Here is a 23,272-nt window from a genome sequence, read left to right as displayed (position 1 = left end):
CTCTTCTGAAGCCTGAAGGCGTGCACACACACACACACACACACACACACACACACACACACACACACACACACACACACACACACATGTAGAGAGCATGCACACAACACTCTCCTACATGTTCACCCAAGTTGCTTTGGACGCCTGAGGTGATTTTTGCTTGGCACCAGTGCTGATACATACTGTAACTATATGCTGACGGACACTGACTTACTGACCTGTGACATACACTCACACACACACACACTCACACACCTATACTTGCACTCAAACAGTACTAAATCACTTTAAGAGGGTGACCCAAAGGTATCTTGACAGGAGCATATGAGCCTGCAGTCCTGCTGCAGTACATGATTTGATGTGAGTCCAAAACACTCCCGGGCTTTTCTCGCTGCCTTGTAATAAACCGTCTCTTTATCCTGACTTCACTTTTCTATCCATCACATGATGTGGCAGTTCAGGTCAGCTAACATTAAGGAACTGCACCAACTCTGCAAAGACATGTAGAAACAAACACAAAAGTGCGTATTGTCTTTGAATCTCTCAGTCAATCAGTCAGCAGATGTCGGAGGGGGAGTGAATGGCTGGTATAGGGGGGAGAGCAGGAGACGGGGTGGGGGGGTGAGGCCATGAAGGGGGAGGGGTGAAGTTTGACAGTCGCTCACAGTTGGCACCAAGGATCCAGGATGCTTTGGGGCGGATGGGGAGAGGGGCAGAGAGAGCGAGCAGGAGGTAGAGAGGGTAAGTTTCTATCGTAAGGGGACGAAGGAACCACAGGTCCTTTTTCTCTTTGCAGTCCACCTTTACAAGAAGAAAAAAACAAGACAAAGTGAGGGAAAAGAAAAAAAGGAACATGAAAGAAAGAAATCGTCATTAAACGCACTACGAAGTTCTCTCTTTCCCTCTCTTCCTCCATCTTGCACCTCTCTCAATTTAATCTTAAATCCACTCCAATTTCCCCCGAGGGACTCAATTCTCTCTTTTCCTGTAAGTATTCTCTTTCATTCTCTCCTGCTTTTATTCTCTCAGTGTTTTCACCGTGCACTTCTTGTGGTGTCTCAGTGTGAAGTAACGCCTGTACCAGACAAGAAATCTCAATCAATTGCTTGTTATTTGATTGCATTCATGAGTGAGTGGCCTTGACTCCTCCTGTTGTAAATAAGCCAGGAGTGTGTGCATTTATGGGATTGGGAATAGGACGAGAACTGTGGTGATTTAGTATGCATAACCTCAGCTATTCCACAGGACGTGTGTGTGGTGGATTTTGTATGTGTGTGTTTGTCTGTTCCCTTCAAACAGGCTTCCTCTGGGTATTCTGTGGCTGGCCAGTTCAAATCAATATTGTTAACAGGTTGTGTGTGCGCACTAATGCAGCTTATGTAGATCCACAGCTCTCTCTATTTTTTTCTTTTAGTGCAGGACACATTTGTGACCCTGCTGCCACAGTGCAAATCAGAGTGCTGGAAATCCTTGAAAACACTTGACTTTTAATGCTTTCAAGGTTTGAAAAGTGCTTGGAGTTTGGATAAAGTGGTTGAAACCGCTTGAAACTGCAGTTGCATTGCTTTTATAATAAATCTCTACCTGACTAGATAGTTCGCTTCCTAGATAAAGAAATAACATGAGTCAGATGTTAGCTCATCCAATGAAGGATTTACTCACAGGTGACACACTGTGGAAGCAGTGAACTGTGTTGTGTAAAAATTGAATAAGTTGAAAAAACTCAAAATTTCAGGGCAGCTTACTTCAATAGATTATTGAGCCCAACTCAAACTCTCCAACTAATAATGTTCTGTTGAGATAATCTGCTTTTCTCCTTTAGATAAACTTGAATATTTGAATTTTAGAACCAACCACCAACAATGATTTACAGAAAAGCTGAGTAAACTCACTCTTCTGTAAAACCAGGAAACAGTATTTTGGTTGTTTATAACATCTGTTTTTATGTAATGAAGAAGTGAAACAATCATGTGTATAAATTTACTACAGCCGTAAGGTGCTGGAAAACCTTGAAAATGTACCTTAAAAAATCTTGAAAAGTGCTTGAACTTGACTCTTCTGATTCTGACAAATATGTTTTGCGATGCTTGTAGGTGTTCATGTTTGTCCGCCACAATCAGTGTCTTCCAGTCCTGACGTCTTCTTCAGTATCTGCAGCACTCTTAGAAATACAGGTGCTAAGTAGAACCACAAAGTGTTATTCAGCTTGTCCCCATAGGACAAACCTCTTTGGTTCCTGGTAGAACCTTTTATAAAGGTTCCACTTAGAACCCTTTGAGAGAGTTCTATCAAGAATCCATCATAAAGGGTTATAGTAAGTAACATCTATGAAAGATTTCACCCAGAACCCCCTATAAGAGGTTCTAAAGGACAACCCTTCTATAGTGCAATGGCTCGACCAAAAACCCTCTCTAGGGGTTCTATCCAGAATCTTTCCACCTTCTAAGGGTGCTAACAAGAACCTGCCAAGGGGGTTCTACTGAGAGCCTTTTTGTATTCCAAGGATTTGACCTCAAACTCATACAGGGGTTCTATGGAGAACCCATTTACATTCCAGAGATTTAGGCATTCTACCAAGAACCTTTTTATATTTCAACGGTTTCATCTAGAACCCACTGTAAAAAAAAAAAGATTTGACTGAGAGCCCTTTTATGTTCCTAAGTTTTTATCTAGAACCCACCCAGAGGGTTCTGACAAGGAGCCTTTTATATTATGGTACAAAGAATGTTTGCTAAAAGAGTTCTTTGAGGTTTTCAACAACGCTTGATGAGTTCTTTCTTCCAAGAGGGTTTCTTAATAGAACCCATAGTCTTTCAAAGAACCCTCAGCCCCTCAGGAGGAACCACGTTGGAACCCTCGTTTCTAAGAGTGTGTTGCTCCTGTCTCTGTCACTCATGCGACTCTCCTCTTCGTCCTCACTGTGTCTCTGTAAAAGCCTTCTTGTCTGGTTAATTCTCTGTGTCGTTGGTTCTGTCTCCGTGGGTGGGCCTCTGTGGTTCTCTGTGTGATTATGACAGGCCGTCTGTAGGGAGGCCTGCTGTTGCCAGAGCAGCTCACCGCAGTGTGCAGTCTGCCTGTAGGTCTGAGAGGCTTTGCGTCTCTATTTCCCCCTCAATCTATCTCCGCTGTGCTTTGTGTGCCTCTATCAATATCGGTTTGTGTCTATCAGTGGATTAACAAGCATGTGTGTCTCTTCCAGCGGCGAGAGACAGAAGGAGAGGGGTCCATTCCTCCTGGTAGAGTGACACCAGGATCTTCCTCTCTCCATCTCTCTCTTGACTCCCCTCCCTGGCTCCTCCATCCTCCACCCTCCTCCCCTCCACTGCCACCACCACCATGACGCTGCTGGCCTCCGAGAGGTCGCTCCTCATCCGGAACAAGTTCCGCTCAGGTGAGGATCCTGGAGTGTCAACCCCACGCCAATTAAAGGGGAGAGGGATTTATTTTCCCACAACAATGGCTTTACATCACGCGCATAATTGGCAACATTAGCATCGATATGTGGAGGTGAAGTGTTTGTGAAGGTTATTGGCTGGTCAGTCACGTTATCTATCATGTGATCGATGTGAGTGAGGGTATTGATGATGTTGTATAGATTTAGTGATTGCTACCCACAGACAGACGTCTTGACTGGATGCAAGGACAGCTGAGCCTGAGGCTAAAGATTTCTGCATGTGACACTTGCAGAGTATCATAAATTAACTCACAATGATACACATGTTAAAACCCCTTAAAAAACTTGGTTCCAAATCTGGTGGTGGAAAAAGTATTCAGATATTTTACTGAAGTAAAAGTGTAGAAATACTCTGTTACTAATAAGAGTCCTGCAGTCAGAATTTTACTTAAAGGTCCAGTGTGTAAGATTTATAAGGATTTAATGCCAGAATGTGGCAGAAATTTAATATAATATTCATAAGTATGTTGTCATTAGTGGATAATCACCTGAAAAATAAAAATCGCTGTGATTTTGTCACCTAAATTAGTCTGGCTCAAAAAAAGTAGATGGTAGGCTTAAGCCTACCACAGGTTGATTATTTCCTTTGCCTCTGTCTGCTATCTGCATGTTACCACCTTGATACATGAAATAACAACAAGCTGTAAGCTGGCAACCTACATGCTGAAAATGGCAAGTTATCTTAATGTATGAACGTAAACAAGCAAGAAACTGTAACCTTTTCTTCTGCAGGAATTTAGCCATTTTAATGCCAGGACTCACCTTCCTTTATGTAGACTATTCCACCATGTTTCCCACAATAACTATTTTGCAGCGACGCAGTCACTGCATCCTGGACTTAGTGCCACCCAAGACAATTGTTACTGGTGTAAAGAAATACAAACAAGCCAGTGTGTTTTCCCCCTACAGCAGAATGATAATGTGAGGAGCCAAACCCTTCTCGAGGATTGACACAATGCTCTGGAGAGAGGTCGTGCTATGCAAGACTACAGTTGAGGACAAAATTATTATTAAATTTAAATTTCTTTTTCAAAATTTTCCCAAGTGCTTTTTTAACAGAGCAAGGAATTTTCAGCATAGCATTTCTAAACATACTAGTTTTCTTTAGAAAGCATATATTATTTCTATTTGCACACAATAACAGAATTATTTCAGAAAAAAAAAAAATTACCAGGGTCAATATTATTAGCCCCTTAAGAACTGACCTTTTTTATTGAGCCATAGCACAAACCACTGTTGAGCAATGATGTGTAAAGCTCAAAGCTTGTAAAATTAAGTTAAAACTGAGGGTTATCTTCCAATTTACACACAGCATAAAAACTTCAGTGAGGGTTTGAGCTGCCACTTGAGAAAACATCATGCCAAAAACAGATTAGACTTGAGAAAAAGAATTGTTGATGCTCACAAAGCAGGAGAAGGACATACAAAGTTATCACAGCATTTCCAAATGTCAAGAAGTGGAGTGAGAAGTATCATCAAGAAATTCAAAGAGAGACACACAGTACAGAACAAGGCTGGCAGAGGTAGGAAGTGAAAGATTTTAAAGACTCTGGAAAGAAAACTAGTGAGAGATGTGTCTAAAGACCCCAGAACAACTGTCAAGACACTAGTGAATGACTTAGCCAAGTCGGGAATTGTAGTCTTAAAGAAGACAATCACAATCCTAGTGATTGTGATTGCACAGGAATGGACTGTGAGGTTGCAGACCAAGAAAAACTCCACTTCTGCAGAAGAGACACCTTCAAGCCAGACTGAAGTACAACCTGGAGAAAGAAAATGCATACTGGAAGTGTGTCCTTTGGTCAGATGAGACGAAACTAGAGCTCTTTAACCATAGAGACGTTGCTTATGTTTGGAGAAAGAAGGGACAGACATATAACCCAAAAAACACCGTCCTCACAGTGAAACACAGTGATGGAGTATTATGCTGTGGGGATGCTTCAGTGTGTCTGGAACTGGGAATCTCATCAAGGTGGAAGGAATCATGAAGAAAGAAGATATGTGAAGATTCTGAAAGAAAACCTCAAGTAGTCAGCAGCAAATCTGGGTCTGGGTCGTCGCTTTGTCTTCCAATAAGACAACGACCCAAAACATACGTCACTCCTGGTGAGGAACTACCTCCAGAAGACCAAAGTGAACATTATTGACTGTCCTGCATAAAGCCCTGACTTAAATCCCATTGAAAATCTGTGGGGTGAACTGAAGACCAAGGTCCATGACATAAGACCGTCAGATCTGGAGGAGATTGAGAGATTCACCAAAGAAGACTGGGCTGGGATTCCTCAGGAGACGTGTCTGAGACTTGTTGAAAACTATAACAAACGACTGCAGGCTGTTATTCAGCAAAAATGATACAGAACCGACTATTAGCATCAGGGGTGCTAATAATTTTGACCCTGGTTGTTTTTAATTTTTGTGAAATAATTTTGTTTCTGTGTACAAAGTAAAATAATGTAAGCATCCAAAATCAAAACTAGGATGTTTGGAAAAGCTGTGTTAAAAATTCCTTGCTCTGTTTAACAGCACTTGGGAGATACTTGAAAAAAAAATGAAGTTTTCATGGGGGACTAATAATTCCATCCTCATCTGTACCTTAATGAACTGTTTATATCTACAGAAGGTGCAGGTCCTCTTCCATAAGAACTGCTATGTTGCACTGCATGTTTCTACAATAGCCCGGAACAGACAAACCAAACAGTGGCTCCAGATACAGCCTTTTGCTATTTGCAAGTGTTGCTCCTACCGTAGTCTCTCCTACATTTTGGAAGAATAGTTTGAGACAATGTGTTTGCAATTTGAAGCTCACTGCAAGATGCAACTAAGCTAGTCCTGTAACTTATAATAACAAATCATTCACCAGTTGATTTATATTTTATTTTAATAATCTAAATCTGAAAGTAATGAATATAATAGAGTAAAAAGTAAAATATTTGCCTCCAAAATGTAGTGGAGTAGAGGTATAAAATAGCATATAGCAAGTAAAGTACTTATACTTCAAAAGTCTACTGATTGTTGAGTCTCATTCCCAGGATGTTAGTTACTGACGTTTTGGGTTGTTCAAGTGTCCAGTAAAATGAGAGAGAGAGAGAGAGAGAGAGAGAGAGAGAGAGAGAGAGAATAAGAAGTTATGGGTGGAGGGTGGAGTCTCTGTGGATGCAGGCACCACCACACACACCTCTGGTGATTGAGAGGGATTATTTTTGTATGAGTCTTTGTATTGTTTTTTTGGGAAAATCTTGTTTGCCCTAAGAACAGTTCTTGAGTAAGTAATACATTCCACCACTGTTCAATTGCTATAACATTAAATATTTATGTCTAAATAAACAGCAATCAGAGTTGGGGAAGAAAGGTCCTGAAGTGTTGTATATAAACTTGTAAATATTATAGTTAAATGGACTGATGACATCACTACAGTCTGTAAAGTCTGTTAGGCTCATGACGGCAAAAATAGTAAAAAATAGAAATCAATTTAAAATGGTATCACTGAGTTTTACTAATCCGGTACAATACTCTTCTGATTATAGCCTTCAGGAGACAACCAGTACTCTGTGATAAACAGCCCTGAACAGCCTTCATATAAATGCATAATGCTTAAGTTTCCCTACAAGTTGTCGCGGCTGTTGTTGTGTTCCCGGGCAGCTGTCGTTAACGGCTGGTAAAATAGAAAGGCGAGGAAACGACATAGAGACAGTCCCCTAGGTGTAAAAACACCTGCTGGAAAACGTGATTCTTTAGGGCAGCTGCTCCGCTTGAAATCATGTATGTACATAACAGAGCTCGAGGAATATAGACGTCTGCTAGTATGTCACACTGAGGTTGATCCTTTGTGAAATAAACATGAGCTAACATCAGCCGCTGTGTGATGTGATAGTTTGTTTGTTAACAGTTTTATCTTTTTTTGTTGACCTTTGGCATGGCTTTTTTCTTGTCACAAAAGTAGGTGTACATGCTAGATGTTAAGGTTAATGTTAAGGTCAAATATGGCGACTCTTATGTTAAAATAACAGTTTTCAACCTTGTGTGCATTTGCACAATACGGTTTATACATGCACCCTATTGCAGTTACCCAACTTCCCCCCGGAGATCACTATTTCTGATTTTATGTGCCTATAAATTGTTTTCAACCAAAATCCTCTTCTGAGAATGTTTAATTTGAAGGATTTTATGAAGAGATGAAAGTAGACAGTGTTTTATAAGAGAAGTTCAAACATAATTTCTAGAAATAAGTTTATTTTGTGTTAACCTGTTAATCCTTTAATGACACCCTTCAGAATTATCAAAGGATAGACCCCAAGGTTAGGAAATACACTATGTTATGTGATGCATGTTAAGGTTTGTGTTGCAGATAAGATAAACTTTTATTGATCTCACATTGCAGAAAAACACTAGTCGCAGTAGCACAAGGATAAAAAGCAGAGGTAGAAAAAGACAAATATGTGGATAATTTTACAGGATAATTGTGCACGTCATAATATACATGTGGTGTTACACTATACGTTTTATTTACCGAAGTTGATTAAAATTTAGTTTTTCAGAACGCTTCAGAACTTACAAACATGATTTCTTCTAACTCTTGACTTGAAATAATGAGTTGAATGAATGTACTACACAGTGTTCAATCAACTCATTAAATCAAGGTTCCAGAGAAACATGATCAGCATATTAGCATATATCCCAGCATGCATTGTTTGAAAGTAACTCCTGAGACCATTTTTATAGTTTGAAGAAGACACATATGATGAAAACTTGGTGCTTGTCTCTGCTTGAACATAAGAAAATAAGAACTGATTTTTTAAACAGAGAAAATGTAAAAGGAAACCAGATTTGTTTCTAATGTTTGCTACTGCAAGAGAACAGCTTTGGTTCAACTTACTGTCTTAAGCTTATTGAACATATTTTCTCAAGTGCAACTAAAATATATATCAAATTTATTTGTTTTGAATCATTTCACATTTTCATCAACTTGTCTTTTTATATTCAGTCAACTTTAAATTTTACGTTTGCCCGGACACTAACTTTTTTTAAGTAAAAGAAAGTTTACTTTTTACAGTGCATTACGTTATAGTATAATACCATGTTATATTTAATGCAAAGTTATTGTTCTTGACTTGTACTGGGCCTCCAGTTAAATGACAAAACAATCTAATGGTAGACACACACTAACAGCTGGTGAAATCAAAGATAAACCCCAGTGTGATAAACACTGCATCCCTGACGTGTTGTGGCGACTGAGCACAGTGTGTTAATCTGCTTTAAATCCACTTTTTTACGATGTTAAACTTTTGTTTTGAGTTGTCAGAGAGGCAGGGGAGCAGGAAGAGTATACTTAGAGCAGCACGAATGAGGATGACGTGTATATGAGAGGCTTGTGGAGAGAGCGGGACAGCTGAAGGGGGGATGGGACCCACAGAAATAGACATACTGAGAGATAAATAGGCGCTGCCCTCAGCCCCCCGCACAGTCCTCCCCCTCCCCTCCCCTCGTCAGGTCTCTCAGGTCTCAGAACTCACCGAAATGTATCATGGGGGAGAAGCACTTGGTGTAACGGGCCCAGCCCTGCTTCACCTGTTTGTGTGTGTTCTGAATGTTAATGTGTGTGTGCATACCTGCAGTGTGTAAGTGTGTGCAAGCATTAAAGGTGATATATAATCTACCAGCACTGCAGAGTCATGGGGTAATATGAGTTAAAGGCTGTATCATTTACCAGTGATCGTGCTGTCTCGTGTTACTCAACTCTCACCTTTCTACATTAGCGTCTTTTCTTTTCCCAGATACTTTTTCTGCTGTTTTTGTTTCATCAATATAACCTGTGGTATTTCATCATTTTTAAATAATCATTCTGTTCTTGTCTTTCAGTCCTGCAGTTGAGGATTCAGAACCGAAGGCAGAGTGAAATCAATGCAGACTCTGGTGAGTCTATGTGTGTCATTAACGTTGTGATTGATCCATCTACGCTATGACTGCAGCTTGGATTTCATATTAATGACCTTTAGGTCACCTCTGCAGTGAAAGATGATTGCTTATTGATTAGTAAATGCTTTTGAATGTTTTTAATATATTGACAAGCTTTGTTTTCCTTTGATTTTAGTTTTGGAGATAGAATTTTGTTTTTAATTATGTGCTTTAAAGGTCCAGGGTGTAAGATTTAGGGGAATTTATTTGTTTTCATTAGGGTATAATCACCTGAAAATAAGAATTGTTGTGTTTTAGTTACCTTTGAATGTGCCCTTTATATCTACAGAGGGCGTAGGTCCTCTTTCATGGAGGCTGCCATGTTGCATCGCCATGTTTTCTACAGACAAAACACTGGCTTTAGATGCTGCCTTTTGTATTTTGTGTGATTTTTGCAGACACTGTAGCTTCTCACTTGGAAGAGAAGAATGACATGAGATATTTGCAGTCTGCAAGCTCACAGTTAGATGCCACTAAATCTTACACACTGCCTTTTAAAACTTGTCAATGTGCAAGAGCATAGCTTACACGTATATATGTTAAAGGCCAAATGATGGATGGTTCATATCGTAGACTATATATTTAGTAATTAATGCATTAATCAAACAATGTTAATAACAAGCATAAGATTAGAATAACTTTCATGCTAAGAACATGATGCCAAATTTTCATTATGAATCAGGGGAATAATAAAGATGATAATCACAAATATACATGCAAATTGCGCGTTACTTACATGAATGAGTGTGTACAAGGTCACACATTCTGCAGGTCCTGGAAATATAAAACATGTTTTTGTTTTGAAATATTTGAGAATTTTGCCAATTTGTTTGTGTAAATGCACTGAGGCAACATCTGTGCAAAAAATAATCATATTTTCTTAATATCAGGTTTTGTCTGAAGACAAATATGTAAATATTTGTAATATGTATTTCTGCTATAAGCATAAAATGTGGAGAAATCTCATCCATCTGTGCAGCGAATGTGACACAGACAAGTCTAGGCCGAAGAAATACAAACAGTCTCAGGTACTTTGTCTACAGTGAGAGCACCCCGCCTCATTGTCTGAGGCTGAAGGAGGTTGCACAAGAAGCACATTCGACGCCTGCCAACACAAAAGGGTGCCTGAGATGCACCGTGCTGTAACTTGGAAGGATGAGCTGAAGGCTGAAAGTGCTTTGTTGATGCACTGGTTCACCTGAATTGCTCCTCTACTGGGCCAGAAGTCTCTAAAAGAAAAAATATACCTGTATTATCATTTAACCTTATGACCACATTTTTTTTTGTCTCTGCAGGGTTGAAATCTACATGTCCCCCTCAAAAGACAGAGAAAGACCAGAGTGAAGCTCAGGTGAGTAGAGTAGTTTCTCAGTAATCTCCAGCAGCATGTTCACATCATAAATCAAACACTGATTCTGATGCAGTAAGAGCTGAGCTGCAGAGGACCACAAGTGTTACAGAAGAAGGCAGAGTAGCAATTAAGCATTACATTAATTAATAACTAATTGTATACAAATGTATTTATTTATCTATAAATAAATAGATTAAATTACAGAGTAATTCATTATTTGACATTTTTAATAAAACGAGGATTTATAAAAATAATTCAGAAAATAGAATATTAATCTGGCAATAATTAGTTCCAATTTAAAATGGATCCACAAAAGCAACATAAAATTTATTGTTTTATTTATTTATTTTTAATTGTTTCCATGTCTGCTTTAGAGTGTTGTTCGTGTTTTATAAGAGCCAATATTCCTGCAAATAAGCTGCAGCTGAAAGTCCCACATTGTTGTACTGGTTGCATTGTTTATTTTAACAATAGCTACATGTAATAATAATATTTTTAAAAATAACATTTTAAACTATTTATTTATGGTTTAATAGTTAATTTGCATTTTTTTTTTGGTAAATCCTCTTTTTATTCTCAATTGAAATATCAAATAATGAATTACTTGTAATTCCTTTCCTTACCTTAACTAAACCTTAACCTTAATTTGGTCTGTTAATCTATAAAATAATAAATACATTTGTAAACAAATTTATTAAAAGTGAAACTTAACTAAGTTTAATCAACAATTTACCTTATATTCATGATGGTTATTATAATGTGTTACCTAATTGAAACTAATTAATATGAATGAATGAGAAAGTGTTGGTATAGTCCCTCACCATTAAATGGGTTAAGTGGTCTTCTGCATCATTTCACCAAAAAAATAACCTAAAATAGATTTTTTGTAAACTTGTACTAGTTTATAGGATCAAGACATTCTTTCAAAGACCTTGGAAATGTTCTAGGGAAACACTGGTGTAAATGAGTATTTCTTTATCAGCACTGAAGTACACATTTATTAACTTTCACCTCAATGAACTGCATTGTAATCTGTGGGTCCTGGCTGTTGGTTTGACCTGCTGTTTCCTGATGCAGCGTCTAACTGATGACGGTGCCGCTCAGAAGTTGCCCCCTAGTGGTCTGAACACTGAAACTGCACAAGGTGATGCCCTGCCTACAGTAATGTTGCTGTCTCTTTCCTGCTTTACCCTGTATGCTCCCAGAAAAAGTGCATTGTAACATCTCTCTTCATGTCTGCGCTTTATCGTATCTGTGCTGCTCTGTGCTCCCTGTTGTACCGTGGTTGTGCGGGGAAATGAAGTGTGTAGATCTGGCAGTGGGCTTGGTGTTTCATCAGCTGTCAGTTAAATAGAAATATGACCTTGTTGCTCACTGTACGTCTGCATTTTAAGCAGCCTACAAACATATCAGCGATTGACAGCGCATGATAAACCCACCCATCCAGGGATCATCATTTTCTGCCATTACTGACATCTCTCCCTCTCATCTTTTTCTCTCTTTATCTCTCCTCCTCCTCACCCTCCAACCTTTTAATTTGAAAAGACTATTATTACAATATCTGGCCTCTCCAACTGTCTAGTTTCCAAACATTTTCTGCCCTTTTAAAAATTGTTGTGTGAATGTGTGTGTGCTCATATCCAAGGGAATACATCTCCCCATGGGCACAAGTGTTTACTATTTTTTGATGCCTCTGCTGGTTTGAATTGGGACTGATAGCCTGTGGCAACACTGTTGTGCATGCTCACATCACATATGTTCTAAAATCCTGTTGCTTCTATTCACCACTCTCTCTGCTCATCTCCCATCTGTCCCCTTCTCTCCACTTGTCTGCACCATCCCTCCCTCTTGCCCCCCCCCCTTCCTGCAGAGAGGACTGTGTTTGGGGCCCAGAGGCAGAAGAAGGCTCGCCCGGCGCAGGACCTCACCGAGAGGACTCAACGCCCGCCTGGACCTGTGGAGCAACAGCATGAACACATGCTGCCCCTGGAGAACCGTGAGTCAACACCCATCCACATGCACTGGCACACACAGACACACACATTTTTTATTTTTTATTTCCCACCCAATCTCCTCCTCTGCTCTCCTCTTTTGACCTCACCTCCCTTCACTTTTCATTTCCTCAGGCCCTGCCTCGTTACCTCTGTCAACTGATGTCTTCGAAGATGACATCTCCTCCTGCTCTTCCTCCTCGCCCACTGAGCAACATGGCGTCCACCAATCACCAGCCTTTTCTTCACTGCCGGGGCTCTCAGGTGACCAATTGCTGAGCGACTTCTCAGTTGTGGGTCCGCCCCTTAACCACAGCCCCAGTCATGCTCAGGTGAGGACACTGAGGTTTACTTTTGATTAAAGGGATCATTCAGATTATTGAAAGCGGGGTTGTATGAGGAACTTATAGATAGTTAAACAGAAGATGATGATCGACATACCTCCAGTTAGGAGAAGCAACAGAGTACCAGCACGGAATAAACAATGTACTGGTCAGCAGAGAAATGTATTTTAACCACTTTAAAAAACGTCAACCAAAAAAAAAAATCAATATCAGTTTAAGTGTATGCTATATTTAGAATATTTTAACATTGTAATCTTGCTGTCAGACAGCCTTTTCCGATGGGAAACTGCTGTTATACGAGCTAAATATCGCTTTCTCTCACTGAACCAGACTTCATTGGCAAAATCAGTCATTTTAACTTTCAGAATACAGGAGTTGCTGGTCTACAAATGCCTTTATCTGTTAGTTTGTTTGTGTTACTTTGGTGTATTAAAAGGTTAGTTTGGAATCACTGAGTTTACATAACAAACAAATGGAATGGAGGCAGTGGTAGACCAGTAACTCCTGTGTTATGTGAGGTAAAATGACAGATTTTGCCAATGGAGTTAGCAAAAGCAATATTTGGCTTATATAATGGTGGTTTACCATTGGAAATGCTATAGCTACACTGATACTGATAAATTGATATCAGTGTATATAGTGATAAACCGACTTTAGGTGGATGTTTTTTAAGTGGTGGTACTCCTCTCTGCGTCTCATAACTTGTGGCGTGTTGACCGCCATCTACTTTAGGTAATACACTGACTATCACTTTAAGACCCATGTATCACATTATGTTGGCAGCAACATGGAAGTCTGATAAATTATTTCCTACCAATAACCTCTGATAAAAACATTAAAGTGAATATTATCAGACTGATGTGTTTATAAATAGTCTCATATGCCGACTCTGATAACTGATATTCTGCCCTCAGTCTGGTTTGGCGTTGCTCCCGGCAACCGAGGGCATGAGACAACCAATGAGCGTAACACTGGGTGAATCAAACTCCATGGCAACAACTGGGAGACCAAGTGGGATGTATCTGACCTCTCAGACCACACCCCTGCTGCCAAAGGTAACCAGGGGTTAGTGCATGTTAAGGCTGTCATATAAAAACTTAATTACATTCAGTTTTAATTTTTTTTGCTCATTTAAATTTTATAAGGATCTCTTATGTTTTAAATATTGTTGTGACTCCTCAAAATAAAATTATAATATCAAGTGGTAATATAATGCGGTAATATGACGTTTTCATCCAGAAAAACATCATTTAGGTTATGTATGTATGTATACATGCTGCTATGGTGACAGGTATTCACCACAGGCATACAACATGAGAGATAAAAGAGCATTGTAGAGGTCTTCAACCTAACAGGACGGTCACTCCTCTGTTTTGTCAAACACAATGCTGTGCTCTAAGCTGCTCTGCATTCATTACTGTCAATTTGCACTTCTGGGGGAGCTCAGTATTTGCCCCGTAGGTTAACACATTCACACATGAGCAGCATGGCTGTATGTCAGAAGCAGCACATGCTGTCATCTGGTGATTTGCGAGGCATTTGTACATTTCATGTAAGAACTTAACCTTGACATGGGGCAAATACTGTCAAACGACGTGAAATGACTTGACATTTTCTCTGTGATATTTTATAAGCTATTCATGGAATTACTCGCTACAACCACTGTATGGTTGCAGTTTTAGGAAATGTGGTCATTATGTGTCTTGACAGACAGCACGGCCTCCCAGCCCCACCTGCTCCTCCTCCCTGCCCACCTCCCTCAACTTCAACCACCTCCCCCGCCCACGGAAACCGCGGGACACCAAACCCAAAATGAGGAAACTCAAGTATCACCAGTACATTCCTCCAGACCAGAGAGGAGGGTCTGGGACCGGAGGTACCAATATCATGATTTAACTGTACTACATTCATTCAGAAACTCATTTTATTTGTTCAATCAAGGCTTGCTCTTGTGTTTGAATTTAGCCTAAAAATGTTTATTTCCAGGGGGAGGAGCCAAACAGAAGAGCCCTACCCCTACCCAGCCTTTAGACCCAGCCTATTCCCATCTCCTGAAGCAGCAGCAGGTCTTCCTCCAGCTGCAAATCCTCCAGCAGAACCAGCAGCAGCAGCAACAACAGCAGCAACAGCTACAACCACAACAACAGCTCACTGTTGTGCCCAGGTGTGCAAACAAATTGCAGCTGATACTGTGTCAGGTCATCCAAAATTTAGCCGACTAGCACTGCTCTATCAATGAGATATGGATAGTTCGGGTGAGTTAATGCTTCTTGTCATTCCTCCAGCGGGGATCATAGTGATCTTGTGAAGTCCTCTGGAGCCATGCCCCTGAATCCCCAACCTGTTCCCGCCACAACAAACCACACCCCTATGGACACGAACCCCGCATCCAAGCCTGAGCTTCTCCCTGCAAATCTTGTTGATCTCACAGTAAGAAAAGCATTAAAGTACTAAAGGCAGAAAATGTCTAAGAATTATAACTGATCCCCCCTATGTCCTGCCCTTTTTGTTCTGTGCTTCAGTAACAATTGACCTGGTGAAACCATTGTCAACTTTCTCATTTCCTGTTTTCTGTACATAGATATTGTATCTGCTAGGCTTGTCTATGTTAAAAAAGAAAGTCACCTTTTGATGATAGTTAGAAGATGATAGGTAAAAGACACATATAGTCACATCTTAAGTTAGCTAATATTAGGAAAAGGGACTTGCAATGTGTAACACAGACCCCCATCTAGGTAGATTTTTTTAGTTGGACATAATTTAGTCCATCCAAATGTCAATCTATTTTAGCACTATTTAGTTGGACACATTTCCAGTATGATGTTATGATGGATAATTTATCAATAGTCAGGTAAAAATCATTCAAAAATTGGCGGATGTGCAGTCATGGATGCAGCCATGCCAGCAGTATAAGTAGTAATTCATATCACTTTTACAGTTCCCCCAGCAACGTCTTTTAGCCATCTTCAAACTTTGATTTTCTTCTCAACATAGCCTAGCACAGGAACGGAGAATGTTGAATGTTTGAAAAGGGGCAGGACTTAGCAAGGGTCAATTCATGGCAAAGACAAACTCTTAAGTGTCCTTTGCCCCTCCACTTTCACCTCTTCCCTTTCCTCAGGTGTCAGAGTTGCGGCAGCAGCTGCGTAAGCGTGGCCTCCCTGTCTCTGGCACTAAGCCTGCTCTGCTGCAGCGTCTCCGCCCCTTCCAGCTTCCCCACTCTTGCCTCACCCCTGCCCCCCTCTGCCAGCTGGGTACCAGCCTGGAGCCCCTCACCTCCTGCCCACCGGTGCCACCTAGCCAAAGCCCGGGCTCAAGCTCCAGCTCTGGACTAGACTCTCCCAGCACCAGCCCGAACCAACAGATGTACATCCCAGACAGGGGAATTCCTAATGGGATTCTCAGTGACGCTCCAAATGGAATTCTGACCACCGTGCCGCCTGGTTTCTCAAATGCTGCTTCAGTCAGTTTGACAGGTGAACAGTGCGGTCTTACCAATACCGTCTTCCTGGCACCTGCTAGCACCGCCTCAGGAACTCCAAGTCCCAGTCTACCCATGTCGTCGTCCTCGCCCCTGCAATGTGGGACTCCCTGGAGAACCGAGACTGAGCAGCAGCAGCAGCAGCAGCAGGAGCTGAGTGTGGAGCTGGAGATGAGGGAGAGGTTAAGGAGCCGGCCCAGGGACCGCTCCACCAGCACCGGCAGTGAGGTGAATAGAGACAGGCTCTTTGGTCAATGACATGTTGTAGACCCAAAACTAGTTGTTAATGCATTTTTATTATTCTACCAGTCTTGTGGAGGATCTCTTCATCCGTTCCTGCAACAGGATCCTGGATGCTCCAGAGGCAAGTCAGAGACGGACGCACAGACAGAAGTGCTGTATACACAGGTAAACAGATAAATCAATACACATGTATCTTACTTCAGTCCTTTTCAAGAATACACTTTAGAACCTCCAATCTATAAAACTGCACAAACATTTAAGCATACTGTCAGCGCCACCTGTCAACTAATTTACCCCTGCTTTCTAATCAGGTGTTTTGCTGCCAACCGTGTGATGTGATTGGCCAGGATTTTGAGCTGCCAGTGCAGATTACAGCGAGTCCTGTTCAGACGTTGCCCGGTGTTCGCAGTTTGGAAGAAGAACTACAGGAAGCTATCCAGAAAGCACAGGTTAGAGTCTGTAGGTGAACAGGAAGAGATCACCAAAAGTTCATGTTGTACAGTGGGATTTAAAGGCATACTATGCAGGATTTTCCTAAAATAACGATGTATAGACTCATATAAACATAATCCCTCTAAATCACCACACATAACTCGCTACAAATATGTGGTGGGGGCTGTATCTGCACAGAACCTGCCGTCTGTCTGCATTTTCTTACATTTTTCTGGGCTTCAGCCTGTTTGGCAGTGGTGTGTAGCCCCCAGCCAATACAGCACACTTTGAGGTTGGGACTCTGTAAACATAACGAACAACGGTTACATCACTTTCTCCATCTCTATCCTCCTCTTTCTGTCAGTGAGAACGGCAGAGCAAGACATACACACGGACACTGTCAGAAATAAGGGTTCTAAAAGGGTTCTTTTGAAGGGCTCAGGTTCTACCCAGCACCATTTGCTTATGCAGAACCCTTTTTTTGGAAGAAAGGGTTTGTCAAGGGTTCTTTGTAAGACAAAGGGTTCCATTAGAAACCCTTTTCATTCAAAGAACTGAACCAAAAATTGGAGGACAAAGTTCTTCAAGGGTTGTTGAAATCCTTGAAGAACTCTTTCGTCAAGGGTTATTTGGACCATAACATGAAATAAATACTCTGTCTATCTGTCTCTGTTGTTCATTAAGCCGGGGAGGAGGGCCAAACTTTGAGCGGTGCATTTACAAATACTCCTGCACACTCCACCTTTAAGTATTTTTCTTTTCTTTTGGCCACAGATGGACCCACGACAGTCCATAGATGATATTCTGGATGAGCCTATTACTTGTGTCGGTGAGTATCCCATAATTTATAAAGACAATTTAAACACCACTTATATTTCTTTCAGAATCTAATCCTTTTTTCTACATCTCTTCCAGAGAGTGTCTCCGATCATAAATCTCCTGCCCACTCAGTCCCTGACCCTTCGCCTCCTCCTCCTCCTCCTCAAGCCGATCAGCCCCAGGCCTCTCAGCAGCACAATAAGGATGACAACTTCCTGCCCTCACCTCTTTGCTCCTCTCTCCTGCTGGAGCTACCTCCATCTCCTGCTGTAATAAACCCCAACCAGGTGATCCCAGCTCCTCCCCCACCCCCCATCTGCACCTCCCCTCTGCCGTCCAGTGGAAAGTCACGGAAACGACGGGCCCCGACGCTGTTTGATGCCGCTGACTGGCTCGAAACGCTGACATCTGGCCTCCGCCCACTTACTCCACCGACAGCACCATTTGTTGAGTCCGACTTCAGTCTGGATTCAGATCTGAATGTCAGTCGAGTGTTGGATCTGATGATAGAGCAGTGGTGAGGATGTGTGTGTGTGTGTTTCTGTTTGTAAGTCCTTTGTATGTATGTACAGTAGGTGTATTGCATTTGTATTTTTTGGTCATGAATGGGGCAAACTGTATGCATCCCACTTAGGGCACAAGATTGTGAATAGAGGCCTCGGTTGTTGAAAGGCTGTCAGAGTCACCGGCTCCACGCAATGTCGAGAGCTGGATTCAATGATAGCTTTGATGGGGCGACAAGAGCACAAACACACGCACACATAGACACTGCAGAGCGCTGTGTAAAAGCACTTGGGCTCAGCCAGGAATGGCAAACAAGCAACACATCTGTGGATTGACACACTCCACAGCACAATGTTTGCAGTGCAAAACAAAAGAAAACCTGGTGGCATATTAATTTAAACATGCTTCCTGGCTGCACTGGGAGAATGTTGTTTCTGACTTATCTCCAAAACCCGTTGTCGGATTGGGTAGAGTGTGGCCCCTGGTGTTGACTCAGTCATTGAGTCCTAGCCATTCATAAAGCCCATTTAGAGTGTGTAAAAGCCAGACAGGGCACACAGCTTGTGTGTGGCTCCAGACCTTAACCCTGGTGCCAGACACACAGTCGGCATGCAGAGGGAGAAAGCTGGCAGAAGCTACAAACAAGCAGTGTGAATGTGCAGTGTGTGTGTGTAAGCCTGTGTGTTAAGTATGTGTGTGTTCAATATGTATCTGTGTGTGACTGTGCACACAAGGCTGCTTTTGTTTGTATGTGTCAACACCCAAATGCTTCCATGTATATTTATAAGCATTAATGCCAAATGCACTTGTAGCTATTTGCTTACAATTAAGTGTGCCTGTGTGTGTGCGGTACGATTGATCTGTGAGAGGATATGTGTGACAGACACAGACAAGAAGCTGTGGATCTCTGTGTCCACATTTCAGACCAGACATTTCACTGTAGTCTCGCTGCCAGCAGGCAGTAACTGCAGTGTAGTTATCCAGTGTAATCATCAGAACAACCACATTACCTTGTTCAAGTCACCGTTCTCCAGGAGAGCAATCAGGCAACCACCCCAAAAATAGTCCCCATACAAATGCACCAATCAGACAAGTGAGAGTTTCCTTGTCGCTTTGCAAAAACAGGTGGTCATTTTGTTCCCTGATTAACCCCCAACAGCGTCTGGCCCGCTGCACGGTGCTTACTCTGCTAGTAGCAAAGCCAGATTTAGCACAATTTATAGCCCAACCCCACGGCCACACCTGTTCACTTAGTGTAAATTAATTCCACAAATGTTTTATTTGACATTGTTAAATCTTTACTGTACATTACAAACGACCATTTACACTCGACGAAAATATGAACGCAACTCTTTTGTTTTTGCTTCCATTTTTCATGAATTGAAGTAAAAGATCTCAGACTTCTTCTATGTACATAAAGGTTTATTTCTATCAAATTTTGTTCACAAATTTGTTAAAGTACATGTTAGTGAGCACTTGTCCTTTGCAAAGACAATCCATTCTTCTGACATAGCATAACCATGTTTATAATTTACAAAATATAGAATAAACACACATTTTGATCCCTCAAAAGTAGTAAGCTCATGTTGTAAAGATATGTAATGGAGGGAGGATATTTTATAATTTAACATCATTGTCCAAAATCACATCAGGGCACTGGAACTGTAAACTTTTTAATAATTGTTTTTTTTTGTTTGTTTCTTTAATTAAAGGAATGGTGCAGTACAAGTAACAGGATGTATTACATTATCTTCTTTTTTTTCAAACAGAATCCCTCACCTCCCTCCCCAAACTAGCTGATATTTTTACTGCTACATATAATATACTATACAAATACATGTACATATTTTCACTGTGATACGGCCTATGCGCTCTATCATATGTTTGATGGTTCAGAATACACTCATTTATACTCATTTATAACGTGTAATGCATCAGCCAGCTTGTGGGGAAAAAATGTAACTAAAATTTTCAAAGTATGACAAGAATGATTCCCATTTCGAGTGGAACTTTTTTCACAGAGCCCCTTAGTGTAAATTTAATCTTTTTTTAGTTTTAGAAAAAAACATTGCTTCTTCAAGTAGATAATATCAGGTTGGCCTGCATTTAAACCCGAAGTTTCATCGGCATATATGCTGATACGGACATAAACCAATTAGCTTTGATATGAAATATCAGCATGATAACATCGGTTGACCGTTAGATCAGTCAGACTCTACACCTAACAGATAAACTACAAAATTCAGAAGGGGAATTTATTGTGGGCACACCCGTACGATAATCATGCTGTTTAATCAATATACCATATATCATCATCATAATATTGGTATTGGCATCAGCATAGATATTCTGGCAAAGGACAAGTGCTCACTAACATAAACTTGAACACATTTGTGAGCAAAATTTGAGAGAAATAAAACTCTAGTGTGCACAGAAAAAAATATCACAGACTTTTTTCCACATCAGCGCATGAAGATGGAGCAAAAACAAAAGTGTTGTGTTTGTATTTTTGTTGCGTGTATATTAAGATAAAATGCACTGTAGAATTAGCACACTATAATATGTATGGAGAATTATGTAACATGTCACATGACCAGAGGTGAGCTTGTCAGCTGATGCTGACCCAGTAAATGCTGCACACCTTCTTAATGGTGACAGTGATCTTGCTTTTATATTCTACGTGATTTACTGGTCATGCAGAAATGGGTACATTATTTGTTTGCATAATACACTTTGAGTGAGTTATGTCCATTCTCAACCCCACTTAACATAATGACTCTAATGAAAAAGATCTGACAGAGGTTAGCTGCCATTAACCTCCACTGTGACAGATAAATGTAATTTAGATACAAGATCTCATCTACATGAACTTATTCTGCCCTTAATTGGCTGCTTGTCCATCAATCATTCTGGAGAGCTCTGATTGGCTCATTCATATCTGACACATTTTCAAATTTGATATATGACTGGAAGACCATTTTATTAAAAAAAAAAAAAAGTTTGGCTCCCATCTCCAAAGTACTGTGTTAAAATAAAATAAAAGTGCTGAGTGCAATATGATTTGTGTAAGTGGCACTTCAACGGGCAGAACTGAGGTCATGCTATGTTCATGTCATGTTTTTTTTGTATGCAAACTTTTCAGTGTTGCTGCCAGCCAGTTATTTTTCTCTGACGATTAACTGCTGTCTTACTAAGCAAGACAGCCACGGTAAATTGTTAGAAGAAGATATCTGTGCCTAGGCAAACCTTCAACACACAGCTTTATCTTGAAGCAATTCTTGTACAGCTTTCTCTACAGAGACTATGAAAAAATGCAGTTAAATGGGGATGGATCGCTGTGATAATCATAGCGATCAATAAACATTGCCTGCTGCATGAATAAAAAAAAAAGAAAAAGAAAATTGATAGGCGGGAGAGTAAGATGCTACCTCCTGTGACTTCCAATGCTTTAGGGCCGACACCAGTGTTTTCCTCTTTTTGTATTTAATTTCCAAACACTGGTGCAGAGTCCCCAGGAACACCCCAAGGCAGATTTGTGGGTTTGATTAAAACTTTTAGTTTAATACTTGTATTTTAAACTGGGTTTGAAACTAACCTGATCTGGATTTGAAGCTGGTTGGGACAGATGTCAGATGGAAACACCGGGGTGTTTCAAGTGACTGGGACTCTGTTGGCCACTTCTGCTGCTATAAATGCCTTATTGTGAAAGAAAATTAAATGTGTTTGCTTTTATTTATTATGTAACTTATTCATGCAAAAGATATCACCCACTGTCTAAAATGTATTTAAAAGCATTAAGAAAATTAAAGTCTTAATAGATTTTCTATGTGGTTCGTCTTTGTTTTTTTTCTCCATGTGAAGTGAGCAAACAGCTCATTGCTGTGATGTGGCACACTGAAAGGATCAAGTGGATTGCTTCATGAAAAAAGAGCTGCTGATAACTTTTATATATTTCACAAGAAGCTGTCCCAAATTATGTCTTCTCAAATATTGATGATCACAAAGTAAATTAAATATTCATTTGTACCAATATCCTGCTTAAATAGCCATGAAACAGCACTAACATCTACATGGTTTGATGGTTAATCTTCATGATGACACAGTGCTGTAATTTGCAGGAACAATGACGTGGCTGTAAATAAAAAGCTGGATAAACTATGACCTCCAGTCAGTGATCATCAGAGGGCAAATGACCACCAAATGAAACAAAAAAAAAGACATTTAATTTTCAGAAAATGATAATCTCCCCCCTTGTATTTATGTATTATTACCAGTACTAATATGATGTTTTTCAGGGTTTATTACGTGTCAGAATAAATCCCCTGAGATGTATAATCAAAGAAGGGGAGGGACTCTTTGCACAGAGATGCGCTTATTTAGAGCAACCATATTTCATTGTGAACTACATAAACATGTCCTCTATGAACATGAACAGTTTTTTTTTAAATTTTGGTGAAAAGAGTTGGATGCAAACAGACTGGACATTGGTGTTGTCCATTGTTAAATTGGTCCCTCTCTGATGGGATGTAATAAACACAGGCGCAGGACAAAAGTAATGGTTGAAAAAATCGACCACAAAATGAGTAAGTGCTTAATATTTCTGGCATACAGCGCTCATTAATGCTTCAGTTAGTCCTCCAAGCAAATGACTAATCAATTCCTTATGTTAAATGGTGCAATTATATGAAATTAGTCCAATGC

General features: G+C 40.4%; 1 protein-coding gene across 1 annotated transcript; it reads left to right on the top strand.

Moving 5' to 3' along the window:
* The first annotated feature begins 680 nt into the window (after positions 1-680).
* Positions 681-22,395, top strand: LOC146321470 (uncharacterized). The gene is made up of 16 exons (XM_084726635.1): positions 681-987; positions 3,200-3,391; positions 9,311-9,364; positions 10,702-10,757; positions 11,835-11,901; positions 12,628-12,753; positions 12,884-13,080; positions 14,007-14,147; positions 14,803-14,968; positions 15,079-15,256; positions 15,378-15,522; positions 16,214-16,801; positions 16,883-16,981; positions 17,128-17,265; positions 18,023-18,077; positions 18,164-22,395. Exons 2-16 carry the CDS (start codon positions 3,337-3,339, stop codon positions 18,586-18,588), a joined length of 2,490 nt encoding a protein of 829 aa, XP_084582761.1. The 5' UTR covers positions 681-987; positions 3,200-3,336; the 3' UTR covers positions 18,589-22,395.
* Positions 22,396-23,272: the final 877 nt, after the last annotated feature.

This window comes from Lutjanus erythropterus, chromosome 9 (assembly GCF_056507025.1).
Source record: "Lutjanus erythropterus isolate fLutEry1 chromosome 9, fLutEry1.hap2, whole genome shotgun sequence".
Classification (NCBI taxonomy): Eukaryota; Metazoa; Chordata; class Actinopteri; order Lutjaniformes; family Lutjanidae; genus Lutjanus; species Lutjanus erythropterus.
This window is presented reverse-complemented; position numbering and strand designations above follow the sequence as displayed.

Bases quoted from the DNA above. Each gene is read 5' to 3' on its own strand.
- LOC146321470 (XM_084726635.1), top strand. From the start codon at position 3,337: ATGACGCTGCTGGCCTCCGAGAGGTCGCTCCTCATCCGGAACAAGTTC. The intron at 11,902-12,627 runs GTGATGCCCTGC...CCCTTCCTGCAG, and splicing joins GAACACTGAAACTGCACAAG to AGAGGACTGTGTTTGGGGCC. The intron at 17,266-18,022 runs GTTAGAGTCTGT...TTTTGGCCACAG, and splicing joins AAGCTATCCAGAAAGCACAG to ATGGACCCACGACAGTCCAT.